General features: G+C 39.8%; 1 protein-coding gene across 6 annotated transcripts in view; it reads right to left on the bottom strand.

The window, feature by feature from the left end:
• Positions 1 to 18,040, bottom strand: part of LOC138223917 (interferon-induced protein 44-like) — a 113,991-nt gene that overhangs the window by 42,497 nt on the left and 53,454 nt on the right. For all 6 annotated transcript variants that reach the window (XM_069180110.1, XM_069180112.1, XM_069180116.1 and 3 more), the window contains 3 exons: positions 5,358 to 5,377; positions 4,608 to 4,630; positions 3,302 to 3,328 (listed from right to left, as the gene is read on the bottom strand). In XM_069180110.1, the coding sequence (XP_069036211.1) occupies positions 3,302 to 3,326 (25 nt within the window). In that variant the 5' untranslated portion in view covers positions 3,327 to 3,328; positions 4,608 to 4,630; positions 5,358 to 5,377. The remainder of the gene's footprint in view (positions 1 to 3,301; positions 3,329 to 4,607; positions 4,631 to 5,357; positions 5,378 to 18,040) is intronic.

The raw sequence follows: 18,040 nt of genomic DNA, 5'->3' as shown, positions 1-18,040 counted from the left end.
TTCATTGAAGAGCCTAGCTACTAGTTAACACTGTACTTCCTACTTTGAAAATACCTGTGAAACCGGTTTAATTCGTCACAGCCAGCACTCCGGCAGAGAGGGGGTTGTACTCGTTAATGTCCGATGACATACAAGTGGAAAGATTACAGATTTTAATCGTCTTTTTTCTGAACCAGGGAAAATCTAATCATGTTTCTCTATAACAATAATAAAAAAAAACTTTATTTTACATATCACCTTTAAAAGTGGCATCTCAAAACAATACAGTAGATGTAAACCACAGATTACAAGGTAAATACCCAGACAAACGCAAACGCGTTTTTAATAAAATGCTTTCATTCATTCAACAGAGAGAGGGAGCGTAAAACCTGGGTGTAACAGCTGTTCCTTTTTCTGATCACTCGCTCTCTGAGATACATGGGAATCCAGGCTTTTTTTATCAACGCTTTCTTTTCCCTATACCAGATCTTATGGAACCACTTCAGAAGGGTGTCAGCCAGTCAGATTCCAGGAATCGGTACTTTAAAGGAAAAATACACACCGGTATTCCATTTCTCCCTAAACATTTTAAGCATCGAAGTATTTAACTAACATGTGAAATAGCGTGTGAAAAAGTGGTAGTTTTAAGCTTTTCTGCTAATATAATATGGAATCGCGTATCTAAAGAATTTAATAACGATATGATTATATTCGTGTACTGCGACAGGGCTGTGTAGGGCTGTTTCGCCTCTCTCTTCATGCGACTGTACCAGGAAGAGGATTTCTTTCTATTTGAAACGTGTATTTTAAAAGTTTAAGAAGTAAAAACCTTACAGCGTACACAGATTTCTAAACTGATCAGGATCGTTATCTTTGTCTTATGCATAATAATGTTCACCGCTCTGTCCAGCAAATTAATAATAAACTTTATTTTATATAGCGTTTTAAACGAATAAGTAATTAGATTGCTCATAAACCTAATCACTTGCTTTTTCTTTTTATTTAGGCTCAGATTTCAACTATAGATCGTATTATTAATAACCATAATAACAACCAACCAACAAAAACAACCATATAAACATAATACCAACCAAAAACATAGATAACGACCACAATACAAAATCAAATATATCAAACCATTATACTCTCGCAAATTCCTTCAATTATCATAATCCCGCCCCTTATGCAAAACCAAACCCTCCTCCCATCCCAGTTTATCCTCTTTATCATAAACAAAATCCACCTCAATTTTCAACATAAAGCATTACACAAAATCAATACCTCAACACTCCATACTCAACAACGATAATTCACAAACAGCCAGAACATGTAACTCCACATTCCCAAACAGACCTTATTTCCATAGCCCCGCCCCTTATGCAAAACCAACATCCCTCCCCTGTTCTCTCTCTCCCCTGGCGTTTGTAATCGTTTTTATTTTCAAATAAATTTTAGCAAAGTCATGTATTTTAAAAATCTTAAGATTTTTATATTTATGTCTTTATTTAGTGGTTTCATTAGTGACAAAGGCTAAACTTTCTTGGAAAAATGTCTTTTATGTAAACCATGTTTGCTATTAATTCATTCAGGGCTAAAATATGTTCATTGTCTTCAAATGAAAGAAGGGTTCCTTTCACCGTGAACGGGTTGAAATTAGAATCTTGCCACGCCCGGACTGTTACACCAACGTATTAGCATGTTAAAGCGATTTCATTGAGGAGCCTAGCCTTTCTTAACTAGCACTGTACTTACTGGGTTTTTGAGGGGGGAGGTGTCTTTCACTGTGAAACCAGTTCAGAAAAAAGACGATTAAATTTAATAAACGATTAAGGGTATTTACCTTGTAATCTGTGGTTTACATCTACTGTATTGTTTTGAGATGCCACTTTTAAAGGTGATATGTAAAATAAAGTTTTTTATTATTGTTATAGAGAAAAATGATCAGATTTTCCCTGGTTCAGAAAAAAGACGATTAAAATCTGTAATCTTTGCACTTGTACAGTATGTCATTGGAAAATACAATCAGTTTCTGCTTTGTGTAAGGATGGTTTCAAAAAGTAATCTAAGTGGTGAGAAAGCTGTGCTCCTCAAAGCGCTTTACAGGATAAAAACAATAACAACAATAGTGGCTGGGCAAACAATTTTTTTATAGAAATACAAAATGAGATACTGTATAATGATGTGCATGAACAAAGTTATACTGCTATTTTCCTTAGATACGCGATTAAAAAAAATAAATTTTTTGAATCCCCAGCGGAACACATTCCATAAGAATCAGCGCTTTTATATATCGCCTTTAAACACATATATTTAAACACGCGTTTACGATTTAAATCAAAACGCGATTCAAAACAATATAATTGTTTATTTTGTAACGCATAGGTGACTATTCATTGTTATTAAAAAGACTTCAATTTGATCATGTTGTGATATTTAGAAATATAAATTTGTTTGGTGCGAGTGAGGTTTTATTTAATCTCTGACCAAGGGAAACGTTTCATTTTTTCAAAGAAATGTTTGTTAAAAAATAAAGTCATAGTTCCATGGGATTCGATCACAGACCGTGTGACATGGGAGTCAGGAACCTAACCCAGTCACATGCAGAGTGCTGAAAAAGCACTACAGAAACATTATCGACAGACAATGTACAGCGTGTACTATTCTTGTGTTGCGGTACATGAATATAATTATATCGTTATTAATTTCGTTAGATACACGATTCCATATTATATTCCCTTTTAATCAAATTCTAAAAGTATGCTTGTTGACTCCGGTATCTCTTTAGTTAAAGACTTCGATGCTTAAAATGTTTAGGGAGAAATGGAATACTGGTGTGTATTTTTTCTTTAAAGTACCAAGACCAGCCATATACTGTATGTTTATGTTCCAAAATTAATATCGTTTATGGCCTTCACACGCGTTACAGTATGCTCCTATTCTTTTTATGCTCAGCTACTAAGATTTCCCTTCAGTGGTAAAATTCAATATATACAACGGGCACAGCAAAGACGTTTACTGTAAGTCTTTCTACGACAGACCAACGGACCACGAGTGCCCCTGTCGGTCAACCAATCACTTACCGCGGAACCGAGCGTCATCTTGCGTCACAATGCGCGACGCCACCTGCGGTACGTGTCTGTAACGCGCACTTTGAATGGCTGCATCTGTAGTAGTTAATGCCATTCCCTTTTCCTCATTTTAGTCACACTGTCTAAACTCAGGGAACAAGTAATGGTTAACTCAACAATGAAAAATATAATGTAGAAACAATATTTTTCAGCTACCTTTTGTTTGTAGATTATGTATGAAAGATTAATCTTACCTCGTTTTGATTCAGAACTGCCCATTTCTGTATGGAAATAGAATTATGCATGTTACATTCAATCAGCATCAATTTTGTGACATTTATTATAATCCATGTGTCCAAGTGTGTTAAGATTTCACATCACTGTAACTTGAGTGTTGTCTGGTTGTTTTGAGGGAGTTAGAAGAGCATAAGTTGGAATAACATATTAGGAAATTTGGATAAACACTGGTGTCTAATTAAATAAAGCTATAATACTCAAAGAATATCCTCATATTTCTACAGTATATTCATCAAAAACTTATATTTTCTAACATACTAATATATACAAGAACTTAAATGTTTTATTATATATGTAGATAATAAGGGAGAGTAACATAAGTTTACTGTTTACTGCATACATGTCAATACTTATACTGTACCATTTAATCATTGTAATAATGTAATTCAGTAATTTCATGACATGTACCTCAGGAATTGATTTGGGACCCCCTGCTATTCCTCATTTACCTGTTCCCACTTGGCTAACTATTAAGATTACATAAAAAGGTCTAAATTATCATTTCTATGCTGATGATGCTCAAATCTGCGTTATACTAATGGTTATACTGGTGTTGATGAGTGGCAAAAGTTTATTGTCATTATACTCATATACATATACAGGTATATGGTATAACGAAATGCTATATAGCTAGCTCTCAGATGATAAGTAGTACAAAATAACAACAATACATTTGTATAATAAAAGAAAGACCGAGACAACAGGCAGTGTGCAAAACAACACCAGGCAATGTGCAAAACAACAAAAGGTAACAGGTAATGTGCAAAACAACATCAGATGTGCAAAAATATACACCAACAGAATAATTAAAGGATAGAACAATGATGGGGAGTGTTTTGACATGGAGGTAGAGGTAGATTTCAATATGTGTTTGAGTTTTTGGTAAGAAAGAAGGCACTGTGAGGTTCAGACCGTAGGTGAGAGAGGCTGATATATGAGAGTCAGATATACAGTACAGTGCCTAAAATGTATTCACTCCCATGGAACTTTTCACACATTATTGTGTTACAGCATGGAACCATGATGTATTTAACTAAGAAAAGTAATTAAAAATAAAAAAGTAAAGAATTTAATGCATCTAATATTAAATTATTATCTAGTAATCTAGACCTGCTTTAAAAAGGTATATCTGTTATTCTGTTGTTACAATGCAAAACAGTTTAAGTACAGCATTGATGCAGATGTTTACATAAAATACATTCATGTATATGTTAATGTTTACATTTGTTTATAAATTTATGGATAAAAAAATATTTTTCTTACCAGTTTCAAAGAAAGGCTCTGGTCTGGTCAGCCAAAAAAAAAGATAGTGATTTAAACCTTGGCTTCAAGTCACATATATTTATAGAAAACACAGAGAACCAATCAGGAGATGACTGATAAACATGAAACTTTTATTTTCACTTTCAGTATTGATTATCATTTCAAGATGTTTAATCATTAATCATTAAGGGCACTGTTCCTCGTGTCACACTTTCATCACAATCACTGGCTTTGGAGAAGCTTTCATCACTTGGATATGTTCGGGATTAAAGTTGTGCTTAATGACATATTTCATACAGCTTACAGTATGTGAAACAACAATAACAGCAATTTTCACTTTCTTAAACTCTTTCAATGTTCCTAACATTTCTACACGTTGGTGTCTATATAATTACTTGACAGGACAGGGCTCACCCACAAATGGTTTCATGCACATATTGTTATATGCTAGTTATACCAATGTGGATTAAGACCTAACTATTTAACATTCTCTAATGCATATGTGATATCAGTAAACAATGAGGGCACACACTTAATTGAGACTACCTAGTAAGTGTCTTCACAGCCTGTAGATCACGAACGACTGGAGTGCTTGGCGGTTGATCTCAAGAATGTTTTGTGAAAAATCTATTTACTTTTTTCAATAGCCCAATCATCCATTCAATTCATTCTATGCATATAATCTCATACATTTTACTGCCCTTGTGTGTGTTTAACCCTTGTCGAGTAGGTTGTAAAAGTCTCTGTTACCTGGTTGCTGGCTGATGGAGCTGTGTAAATAAAAAAAGTGTGTTACTTTCAAATGCACCCTACATCTGCTACAGTGCATAAGGAGCGAAACAGTCTGGCCATGATAAATTCACCAACAGTTTGATAAGTTTGTTGCCTATTTGATAGTTGTTGTTTTTGAGCAAAAATGAGTGAAGCATAAAGAACGGAAACTTACCATTACCACAGGGAATGGGAGCATGATTATTTTTTTGTACATTTGCATTCAAAGTTTGTGTGTCTAATCTGCAATGCTAGCGTCTACACGAAAGAAAGGGAAACATAGAACAACATTTCAAAACTCCACACAAAATGTATGATGTGGACTTTCCTGCTAAAAGTGAGTTACGGAAAAGAAAAGTGGAAGAGTTAAAATCTCAACTAGCAGCACAGGAGTTGGTTTCCACAAGGTCCAATACAAGAGTGAAAAGCGGAAATCATTGCATCGCTCTGTGATAAACACAAAAAGTAATTCAGTGATGGAGAGGTCATAAAAGAAGCATGTGCTGAGGCAGCTGACTTGCTGTTTGGAGATTAAAAGAAAAATGAAATCTCAGCTGCCATCAAGGACATTCAATTGTGAAGAAATACCGTAACAAGGCGATGTGAAGCAATGGTGAAAGAGCACCGGCGATGGCTGGCCTCACCAGTGGATTCATTGCACTCTGCAAACAGTGAAACTTTTCTGGATTTTATTCATTATCACTGCATAATTCATCAGCAAGCATTGTGTGGGAAGATTTTATGAGAGACATAATGGACATTGTGATGTCCACCTGGAGGAGGCAGACGCAGACCACATAGACTTGTTGCTGCACACTGACATGCAATGTCTCAGCAGAGGTAAATTTTTGATGAGGTTCAGAGAACTGTTTCTCAAGTCGTCTAAACATGCTGGCCTGAATGAGCTGAATGTTGAGCTGCAGGGACAAAATAAAAATGCCATCGACATAATCAACAGTGTCAACACGTTCAATAGAAAATTACAAGTGCTCTCCAGTAAGCAACAGTGCCAAGACCTGTGTTACACTAATCATATGCATTCAGAGCTTGAGCATCAGGGCAAAGATACAGCACAGCTTGACAGCACGTTACATTGAACAAGTTCAGGAGCTCTCATCCGAGTTCCACACACATTTCACTGACATTTCTGGAGCCTGTTGCCTCACACATGTGCTTCCCATTATGCCCAGATTTAGATGTGGATGAAATAGCCTCTCAAAGTGGGATCACTCTTTCACCTCGACACAACAGCAGTGGAGAAGTAGATTCTCACTCTGCAAAATGCCAGTTAGATGAAAGCCAGGGCAACTACTGAGATGAAGAGGGAGTTCTGGGAGCTGCTGTTGGAGGAGAAATATCTCAACATAAGAAGATGTGCCTTTTACTTGTCTGCCTTTTTGAAATCACCTTATTTGTGTGAGTCTGCATTCTCTCACATTAAAATTATTAAATCAAAGTACAGATCTACTATGACAGATGAACACCTTCTGGTCTGCCTGAGATTTGAATCCAGCTGCTACTGCCCTGACTATGAAAAACTGGCAGTTGCTTCTTAGTGCCAATGATCACATTAAAGTATGACATTCTTTGTCCTAAAATGGGGAACATGTTCACTGTAGCATTAGTCACTTGCTTTTATTTGCTGTCATTTTAGTGATGGGTATCATTATTGTACTGATGTGCCCACAGTCTGTTTTTCCCATATCAGAGCTCCAAATTCACACAGGTAGATCATACTGGACTGGAATTAAAAAGTAGATCTTACATTAAAAAAGGTTGGGCACCCAGGGTCTTCACTATGTCTAGAGAGGTATGCAAGCTGAAGAGCCCCCAGTGAGGCTGTGATGTTGTTTAGTGCAGTTTTCTGCAGTTACTCACCAGTCAGAAATATCTTGCCAAGACAAACCTGGCCTTAGAGGTTAGTGGTAGTGGGATAGGAGAAGAAATTTGGTGCTGACAGTCCCTGACCTCTTATAAGGAATGCCTGAATCTTACAGCCAATGCACCAAGCAGAGACTTGCAAAATTTAGACACAAATACTGTATATGTTTTTGTTATATATTTTTCAGAGAAAGAAATATTTTAATACCCAAAAAAGACAATGTGGTCCTCACAATTTGTCATTGGATTTAGAGAAATGAGTGTCTTCTGGAGGGCTTTTTGTGGTCTAGAAAATAACATTACATCCTTAAAGAGCTGTGTCAACTAATTGAGAAATCCAGTGACATGATTCAAATGCTGCAATCGTTTCTCTCTCTTTGGAAAACTGTCAACTAATGATGTTATTATGGAATTATAGTATTTGTTCTATTCTTTGTTGAATTAACTTTTTAATTATATATCTCCTCGTATATGAAAATGTGTTTTTCCTTAAAAGATTTTTAAAACATCTTTTAGTTATTAATGATATTTAATTAATTTGAAATAAATTACTGTATGACTGTTGTGAATTACTGTACATTACGCTTATGTCAACTCTATTATCCTCATGTCCACAATTATACTTATAAATTTGTCATCTTTTAAATTATATGTATATATTTAATGATCTGTTTATTGTATATCACTGAGAAGCAGTATTATCTTATTTGTACAACAAGGATTTTTGTGATTTCATATTTTACATACAGATTTTTATAGATCTATGCAAATAGACATACACCTTGGTCAGATGGTATATTTTAAGGCTACACTTGAAAAGAATTAAAGATGTCGTGTCTCGTAGAATCTGAGGAAGGTAATTTCCCAAAACTGGAGCAGCGACTGAAAAGGCACGGTCACCACAAGTCAGTACTTTAGCCCCGGGTACAGTGAGTAGAGGACCAGCCTCAACTGAACAGAGCCTCCAGGGGGAATGTAAACATGGAGGAGTTCAGAGATGTAATGATGGAGCCAGGTTGTTTACAGCCTTGAAAGTAAGTCAGTAACAAGATCTTATGTTGAATATGTGATTTTATAGGCTACCTATGGAGATAATTACATGTTGGAGTGATATGATGACAGGGTCTGGTGTGAGCTAGTAGTCTTGCAGCAGAACTGTTAACATATTGCAACTTGTTGAGAAGAGAGTTAGGGATCTCCTAGAGTCAAGAGTTGGAGAAATCGAGCCCTGAATTTATAAATGCATGAATCAAGTACTTAGCATTGGACACTGATTTAAAAAATGCCTAATATAGGCAATATTTGTAAGGTGGAAGAAATATCATAGCGGCTACTTCTGAATAAAGTATTCAAATGCTAACAAAGTCCAGTTGTATTTTGATCCATTGATCAGGCATGCATGATACGCTTGTTTGCTAGCAGTTCACAAAGTGGTGCTGCAGGCTGACTTAGGGCAGAATTCTGTCTACGTATGGGCTTACTCTCTGTCTCAGCACTTGGAACAAAGTTTCAAGTCCTGCACCCAGTCCGCAGCACTGGCAGTCACGTGATTGAGTCTGAGTTGAACACAAAAGTGGATGGAGGAGAGCAAATCTGAGCTGTGTGCAGTGCCTTTTAACTGGGGGAAATATGGCTGGTAATTGGTCTACAGGTTGCCAGGCATATGCTGTTACCATGCCCAGCAGGTTCCTGATTTGTTGGTCAACTTGATAAAAGACTGACCATGACCTCTGACTCTAGAACCATAATAAGATGTTTTTAGGGTTCGAGTAGACATTTACTGTAGGTGCCAGAAGTAGGCTATCTATTATGATAGTTCAGTTGGGTAGCTGCATCAGCATGCGTAGTCTGCAAAGGAACAGGTAATAGGTTTATTCCATGCTGAAAGGAGAAGAGAGAAAATACAATGTTTTGGCTATGAATCCTTCTTCAGATGTGAGTTACAGACCAGACAAGATAGTTATCTGTGAAGATGGCTTCACAGCCAAAATGTTGTGTTTTCTCTTCTCTGTTCAACATGGAATAAAACGTATTACTTGTTCCTTTGCAATCCATTATGATGACTGGTTACCTCCCAATCTTGGGAGCTGTCCTTATCAGGAGGACTACATTCCTAAGTCAGTAAGCATGTGAATAGTTTATCTGTGGCTGGACAAGTGATGAGAGAGAGGGCCCCACTGGGAAAGCAGAGCAACACTTAATTCTGTCTTATTACTAAGCATTGCTGCTACACTGTTATGGAGGAAGCTTTCTGTAAAAAAGTATAGCCATTAGGTGAGGCTTCAACTAAAGGAATAGTATCAGTGGGTCTAAGCCAGGTTTCTGTTAGTAGGCACAGGTCAGAGTTGGTGTCAAGCACCATATCATTAACCAGAACTGATTTGTTGCCTAGTGAGCAAACATTTAACAGTGAGCATTTAATGGTTGTTTTCATTTTTAACGGATTTAGGTTTACCAGTGGAATTAAGATTAAATTGTCAACACAGGAGCCCCTAAGGGAACATCTGAATTTTAATCTAGGTCTAGTGATAGCTGCAATACTCTGTCTATTCACACTCATACCTGGTTCTGAATAGTAATATGATTGATGGGATGCCGTGTGGTAGAGAATCTGGGTTGGTACAGGAGGTGAACTAGAGGTGAGAGTACAGACAGCACGTGATTTAAGATCACATGGCTGAGACTTGGGTGGTGCTCTTAGTAGTCAAGCAAGCAACTTCTCTGCTATATTCTGGGATAGAATTAATAATACCCTGTGGTTAAAGTGGAGACCATCCCGTTTATGAAAGCCAGGCTGTTCCCAAAAAATGTCAGAATTATTAATAAAGGTTATTCTATTGGATGCAGACCAAGTCTCTAGCCAGCGATTTAGGGAGTATAGCCTACTATAGGGTACATCCCCTCTATATAGGATTGGTATATTAATGTCAGAAACTCTGGCCCCAGGGAGGCATTTTACAGAGACCACTGCTTTTTGATGGTTAGGAATTCTAACATTCCTGGTTATCGAGTCGCCAATTATGAGCATCTTATCCGCATCTACAGATGTGCTGCCTAAAGCAGAAAACCTGTTGCTGAGTCGGATGGGTGACTGGTGTGCAGGGGTCTAGTCTTTGAGCTCTTAGACCCCTGTCTGACCGTGACCTAGGGCTCCCGTGTGGTTGCTGCTGATGCCGGCGCCGAGCTAGAGACTGCTGGGCCGGGAGGGACTGCAGCCAATTCTAAATTGACTGAGTGCTCCGAGCTGAATCCCATCCCTCAGTCTGTTAATATCTAATAGTGTGCTAATGCGCCCCTCCAAAACACAAATTCTGTCCTCCAACTCTACTCTAACTAAACATTTCTGGCATTTAAAATTATCTATTTTGTTGGTGGAACAGTCTACACTGTACATACCGCAGGACTCGCAAAACACAGGAGTGCTCTCAGTGGAAGACATAATCACAACTCACCCTTTGTCCTTATCCTGCCCAAGCCAGGTGGTTAGTCATCAGGTTTTGGAGTTTGTTTTACGGGGAGATGCCGAATGCCTAAGCCAGTCGCTGAATACCAGGCTTACTCTCTGCAGTCGGCGTAGTTAATCGACAACGGCGTAGTTTATCGAAAACGTGAAGTAAAACTTTACATAAAACAGTGTTAGTTGTTATATTATAGATATACAGATGCAGCCATTCAAAGTGCAGACACGTACCGCGGGTAATTGGCTACATCCTTGCGCATCCTGACGCGCGATGACGCAAAATACCGCAGTACGTGATTGGTTGACCGACAGGGGCATTCGTGGTGTGTTGGTTTGTCGTAGAAAGATTTAAATGTCTTTACTGTGCCCGTTTTAGTATTGAATATTTATATGGAATTTTACCACTGGAGGGAAATCTTAGTAGCTGACCATAAAAAGGGGCGGGGGGGTTCCCTTTAGATCTCCCTTCAGATTTAAAAGGTTATTAATCATATCTTCGGTGTTGCATCTTTACATTGGCATTATTAGTTTTTCACTTGAGTGTATGGAGGATTGTCAGCTGTCACTGAGAGTAGACCTCCCATCTTAGGCTCTTTTAAATTTTTATAGAGAAATGGAGGCTGTACAGTATGTGTTACAATATAAACATTTATATTGATTTAAATCGCGTTTTGATTTAAATCGCAAACAGGTGTATAATTATATGTATTTTTTTATTCACAATCAGACAAATGCAACATAAATTGTTATATGTGTCTTCTAAGTATATTAATAAACTTTCAGCATAGCTTTCTTCCCGTTTAAATTTATTTATTTATTTAAACGCGTCGCGTTGTGAATCTGTTTTTCCGTTTTTTCAAAGAAAGTAGAATACAGTGACACTACTTGCTATATACTGTAGATACATATGTTTAGATATTTAGACCCGGCGCGGCACCGAGAGAGGGAGGAGGCGCGGAGCTCAGTTCTGCTGCCTGGGGAGCTTAATACATCAATCGCGTCTGCATTTATAACTTAGTTTTTAAAATTAGTCAAGCAATATGAAGCATCTCTTTTTACTTTTAAGTCCCTTAATTATCATTAAGCACAGCTTTCTCACCACTTAGACTACTTTTTGATACCATCCTTAGACAAAGCAGAAACTTCTTGTACTTTCTAATGACATACAAGTGGAGAGATTACAGATTTTAATCGTCTTTAATATTGTTACGTTATACATTTTAGAAACGTTTCATCTATACAAACACCACAAAACTATTCTTGATTGTATTTCTGAATGTAATGTTACACTTATTTCACTGATTTAAATAAATCTAATTAAGAAAGTTAGGTGTTAGCATAAACTATTAGTAATCAACAATATTGAATTTAGCACTGTAATAAGTTGTTGCACTTTCCCCCGCATCTTGTAAAAATATATTTTCATTGTTCAAATATAAATTAAATCTGACTATCATATAATAAGTTAAATACAAAACTAAAGAAAAAATAGGGTAAAATATAATTCAAAATATTTTGCTAACAATGTATAGTGTGCGCTCACTCGGCACCGGTTCTGTAGGGGTTTGGGCATTTACTGGGACAATTATTAATTGTAGCAGTAAATCACAAAATTGATTGTTTTAATGGCCTTAGAATCCAGCCATGCAATATAACTCAACACACACACAGGTACTAATACTAGAGGATACATTTATTAATACATAGAATATGCATGTAAACCTAAGAGATCTTATCGTGAGGGTTATCAGAATACAAAAGATATATATTCATTCAGTTACGAAGAGTTACATATATCAAGAGGACATACGTTCAGTATATCATTCATTTAGACCGTTTCGTAAATGAACTTGGTTATAACTTCTACATTAGATACTCAAGTATATAACTCTTAGGAATTAAATTGATATCAATTGGTTGGGATAACAATTGAATTCTCAAGTGGTAATGCAGAAAGTTGAATACTCATCCAATCTGTGTGGATTCAGATCTTCTGCGGACAAAGAAGCAGTGGAAGGCTTGTTGCTGTCCAATCCGCGCTCTCTGGCTCGGTGCCAAGCAGTGCTCGGTGCGGCTGGAGTGAAGTGGGGGAGATCCCTGCTGCTCTGCTGATGCTCTCTGAAGACCGGCTAGTTAATGTTGGCTGCAACTAGCAAAGTTTGTGCACAGGGGAAAAGTGACTGCGGGTCCCAGCAGGTCAGGAAGAAGACAGGTTCGTTCCTGAAGAAGTGCTAGTTTTGAATACTGATTCACGAGGCTTGCTGGTGATGCTAACCTCGGGTGGATCCTTTGGTTATGCGATGGCAACCTCCACTCTCGACTCTTAGCAAACAAAAGAAAGTCCTGCACTCGGACACACTGGCCGTTACGTGGTGGTTCGGTCTGAGTCGGAGGATGTTCAGGAGCAGCCCTGAGACTGAATGTCCAGCAGGCATGCTGCGAGAATGTCCTGCACCCTTGGGAACTGTGCTACAGGCGTTCTGTGTTGCCTGTTTTACCTGGAGGAATTGCAGGCCATTCATTGGTTGAAAGTTTCATGGGCATCAGAGACCCACGTGGGGTTAACCTGCCCTACCAGTTCCTGATTGGCTGATGATGAGTAACCATGCACTCTGACCTTAGGGTTGTAAACCAACTTTGAATAACACTTTCCCTTGGAATCTCAGACTTTAAGGCGCCAGAAATGAGCATTTGTTAGAGTGGTTGATGTGGTTCAGCTTTGGGAGTTGCTTCTTATCAGGACACTCTATTAGCTAGAAAAACACCTTAACTGTGAACCAAATGGAATGGCCTCTCTGTATCAGGCACCACTGAGATGAAGGAGAGAGGGACTGGCAAGGGAGCAGAAAACTTAATTCCTGTACCTTAATAAGCCTCGCTCACACAGGCAATGCACTGGGATAGGGCGATGCTGTTCATGAGCCAATAGCATTTAAACCACAACACCCATAATGCTGCAACTAAGTGTTTTACACACTAGGCAGGTCCTCTGACTTTTCACAATTTTGCTTTGTTTTCTGAAACCTTATTTAATTTTTTATGATTTTTTTTTCAATACACCACCATTAGACATGCAATACACTGGAATAGGGAGGTCTTCTTCATGATTCAATAGCTTTTAAACACAACACTCATAATGCTGTAACCAAGTGTTTTTATGATTTTTTCAATACGGCATCATTAGACATTAGAAATTTCTTTTTTCTAACCTTGGTTTCTTATAAGTTCAAGTTTATTGTAATTATACTCATACACAGGTATATGGTATAACGAGGTGCTTTTTAGCTAGCTCTCAGACGGTAAGTAGTGCAAAACACCATACAATTGTAAGAAAAGAAAGAGAAAAATGACAACAGACAACGTGCAAAACAACAACTGATAATGTGCAAAACAACAAAAGTTGTGCAAAATTGTATGTCAACATAATTAAATAAAGCATACAAAATTATGGAGAGTAAATGTCCTGACATGTGAGGTAGAGGTAGATTTCAATGTGCATTTGAGAGGGTTCAATCTGAGGGTTCAGAACTTAGATGAGAGAGGCTGGGAGGTTAATAGTTTGATAGTGCGGGGGTAAAAACTGTCTCTGAGTCTGGTAGTCCGGGCCCAAATGCTCCGGTACCATTTTCCAGATGGTCAAACAGTCTGTAGCTGGGGTGTATGGGGCTTTTGATGATGCTTAGAGCTTTCCTCAAGCACCGTTTGTCATAAATATCCTGGATGGATGGGAGAGCAACCCAGTGATGGACTGGGCAGTTTTCATCACAGGCTATAGGGCTTTGCGGTCAGCAATACTGCAGTTGCCATACCACTGTAGCGGTGAGGCTTATTAATACATTAATACATATCCCCCCTTTTTGACGGTCACGAGGTCCTGAGGCGTTGTTGCCTTCAAAACAAAACAGAGTTAAGTGATGTCCCTTGTCATTAGAACATTAATCTTAAATGTCCACATTACTCCTCGAGAATTCATACCGGAACCAGCATTGGATACAAACATGATGAATAACATCTGGAGTATGTATAAACAAGGTAGGAGACATCATCTCAGTCTAGGCATTACACATCAGGAAGTTCACTGTCAATATCTGATACCTCTGTAGTAGGCAGATATTTGGGGAGAAGTCACTTCCTTTCTTTTGACATGCTACCTTTGACTCATTCATGCTACCTGGAGTACAATTTGATGTGAGAGTACAGCATTCAGAGTACACTGTCATTCAGGATCCAGCTACCAGGCAGTAGTGTTACAATAACAACAGTTCCTGTTCCCAGCCCCGCGATAAACCACGACACCTGTGTTGGGTATCTGCTAGGGTGGTTTGGAGGTTTGTTCCATTGAAGCAAACTAACTACCTGTACCTCTTCAGGGCTTACTGTTTCTTGGATTTCTATCCAATTCAATAGTGTGGTACCTGAAGGCATCCATGACCTCAAGTTTGGTCTTATGTGTCTGGTTCTAGACAGTACAGTGTTAAGTCACCAAGCTGTACTATGGCCTCCTCGGGAACTTACAGGAAAACTGTTTGATTAGGTAGCTGCATTGTGGTAGCTGTATCATGCCTGTCACAAGTCATAGTGACAGTTAAATGTGGTGTGCTGACCAGCCATTTACTTCCCACCTGCTCTTCATGGGGTTTATTAACCTCCCTCTGCTCGTTAGTAGCTTTACACCCTTCATTGGTGAATCGTTTAGACACAGCCAATGGATAGCTTTGGTAGCCATACCCATCTCAAGATTTGGAACCGAATTCAATCTTGGATTGCCTTCTGGGTGAGCTATGAGCAATAGGGTTAATGTCACATACTCCTCTACTGAGAAGAGTGGAATCAAGTGGTTTGGGAATTGTGCCATGGCTAGACTGGCTACAGTGGCACTAAACTCCCTTAACAGGTCTTGTGTCAACATTCTGGCCTGTTGCACACAAGCATAAACCCACTGTATAACACCAACAATCATGTCCACTGGTTGGGGAATAAGATTGAACCCTGTTGCATAGGAAGTTGCCTGTAGGATTTTCCTTAAGCTTTCCAACTTTTGCTGCTGTTGATACAGCCTGTTACTACCCTCTGGCATCTCTGACACCTGCCTTCTTGGGGCAGTCAGGGTGAGAGTGGCAGTAGCAAACAAACCTACCAGAAATAGCAAATGCACAACAATGGCGGCAGCAATCAGTCCTCCCAAAAGTCTTTTAGGGTGGCTGATCCCAGTCATCTCCTTCTGAGTGACTGTCGCCTTTCTAAGCTGGCGCAGCGTGTACATGGTGTCTTTCTCAGTATGCCATGTGGCATCTTGGGCACCAACATCCTGGAAATCTGGGGAGATCTGACGCAGCTGCTGATGCTGCTCCTCCATTTCCAGGGCATCTGCTTTTTCGATTTGTTCATGCCTGTGCTCTAGGAACCCTGCAGGGGGCGGTGCAGCGGTGGAGCATGCCTGACCCTCGGCTGAGTGGTCATCTGGAGCACCTGAGTGATCTGGGATTGTTACCCCATTCTCACTGTTCAGGTCCACCCTGCACACTTCTTGATTGAGGAATCCCTCTATCGGCATGTTTACAATCGTTCGCTGGGCGTGGGTGTAGGACACCTGCCCTCTCCCCCCTTCCCACTCTAGGGGTTCAGGGAGCTGCCCCAGCACTGGGATAGCTAGTTCACAGTCTTTGAACTCACTATCACTCACCAGGCCCATGTCAGTGCAAGCAGGGATTCTGACATCCCTCTTTGCGATGTCCTGCACTGGCAGGCGGGTGGCTTGACCATCCAGCTCCAGTCTGGCTGAACCACTGTTGGTCAGACTCAGACTGACAAACTGAGCTGGTGGCTGTAAGAAAACCGGCTAGGCTTTCATTCCCTGTCCCTTCCTGGGGACTGGGTGTGTTGATATATGACTTCTCTGTATATCCGGGGAACAAGAAAATATTTTTATTTCTTGTCCAGAGGGAACAGAAGGAATCTCCACATAGGCTTCTGTGTTCGGTGGGCACTGTGTGAGCACAGTCTGCCTCTTGGCCCCCCTTTCCTTCTGTACAGAAGGCTTAGGAGCCTTGACCTGTTTCCACACTTTGCTTTCTGGTGATCCACCAAAGGTTCCACTCTGAGTCGCATGCCCTTTTCTTTTTCTACCCGTTTGAGCTTGCCGTGTGACATCAAACACCTTTCAACCTCAGTGTCAATCACTCACTGTGTAAGACATCTCCCATGGCAGCCTTGAGGTAAAAGCTTCCTGCTTTTCCTCTGTGTTTTACTGCCTGCTCTGTGACTTCAGGGGTGGAGTCAGCACTCGCTTGGGAGTGGCTGACCTCATCCAGGCAGGAACCCTTCCGCTCAATCAGATAGACTGAAGGAGGGAGAGGGGGCGGGTCTCCACCTCCTCCAGTGGAGAGTATCAGCTCATTCACGCTTCCGGAAGCCTTGGGGAGCGGTTGTCTCTGTCCTAATAAAACTTGTTCAAGCCTGGCCAGGTGGGCGGCTACTGAATCCTTTTGTTCAGCCTTTTCTAGCTCTTTCCCTCCCCCGTTGTTCTCATGGCACTTAGGATGCTGGGTGCGGTCCTGTGTGCCTGCTTTGGAACGGGGCTTAGCCAGCTCAGGAGCCTGTGCTGTACACAGTCGCTTTAGCAGCTTTTTGCTTAGAGCGACTTTGGACATCATACTCCCAGGCTTTCTGCGCGAATCTCCTAATATCAGTCATTTTCATGGTCTGTGCATGCATTAAGATCATCTTTCTGACTGACGGGTGGAGATTTGCAATGAATAAACCCTTGAAATGTGTGTTCTCTTTGTAACCCTCATTTTTCGCCCTGCAAAATAAGTTTGTCTAAGTCTCTCGTAATATTCGTGAGGGGACTCGGCTCTCTCGTGCTTAATGTTAAGGGCGGCGGCTATCACGGCGGTCGGGCCAATAAACGCACTGTATTCTTGGATAAGTGCTTGACAAAGCTGTTCAAAGTCATTACAGACTTTCTTCATCTGCCTATCCATCCACTCATGTACGGCTCTGCTGGTAGTTTTCCTGACCAGAAACACTTTCTCCTGTTCTGTGGCGTTTGGCAGGTACTGCAGGGTATACCTGAGGTCCTGAATATAACTCTCGATATTATTCTCTGACACTGCAGGGTCAAATCTCTCTATGTCCTTCGCTAGCTCTCTCAGAGAATGGAGATTTATTCTTCTAGCTTCTCTGCTGACGGAGATATGTGGTCAGACCTGTCGCTGCTAGAGAGAGTGCTTAATCTTCTTCTTCTTCTTCTTTTTCACAGCCTTAGTCCCAGACTGTTCTGATAGCGACTCGAATTCAGACCTTTTAGCAACCATCGGAA

This window comes from Lepisosteus oculatus, chromosome 18 (genome assembly GCF_040954835.1).
Source record: "Lepisosteus oculatus isolate fLepOcu1 chromosome 18, fLepOcu1.hap2, whole genome shotgun sequence".
NCBI lineage: Eukaryota > Metazoa > Chordata > Actinopteri > Semionotiformes > Lepisosteidae > Lepisosteus > Lepisosteus oculatus.
The sequence above is the reverse complement of the archived record's forward strand: the minus strand, read 5'-3'. Positions and strand labels throughout refer to the sequence as shown.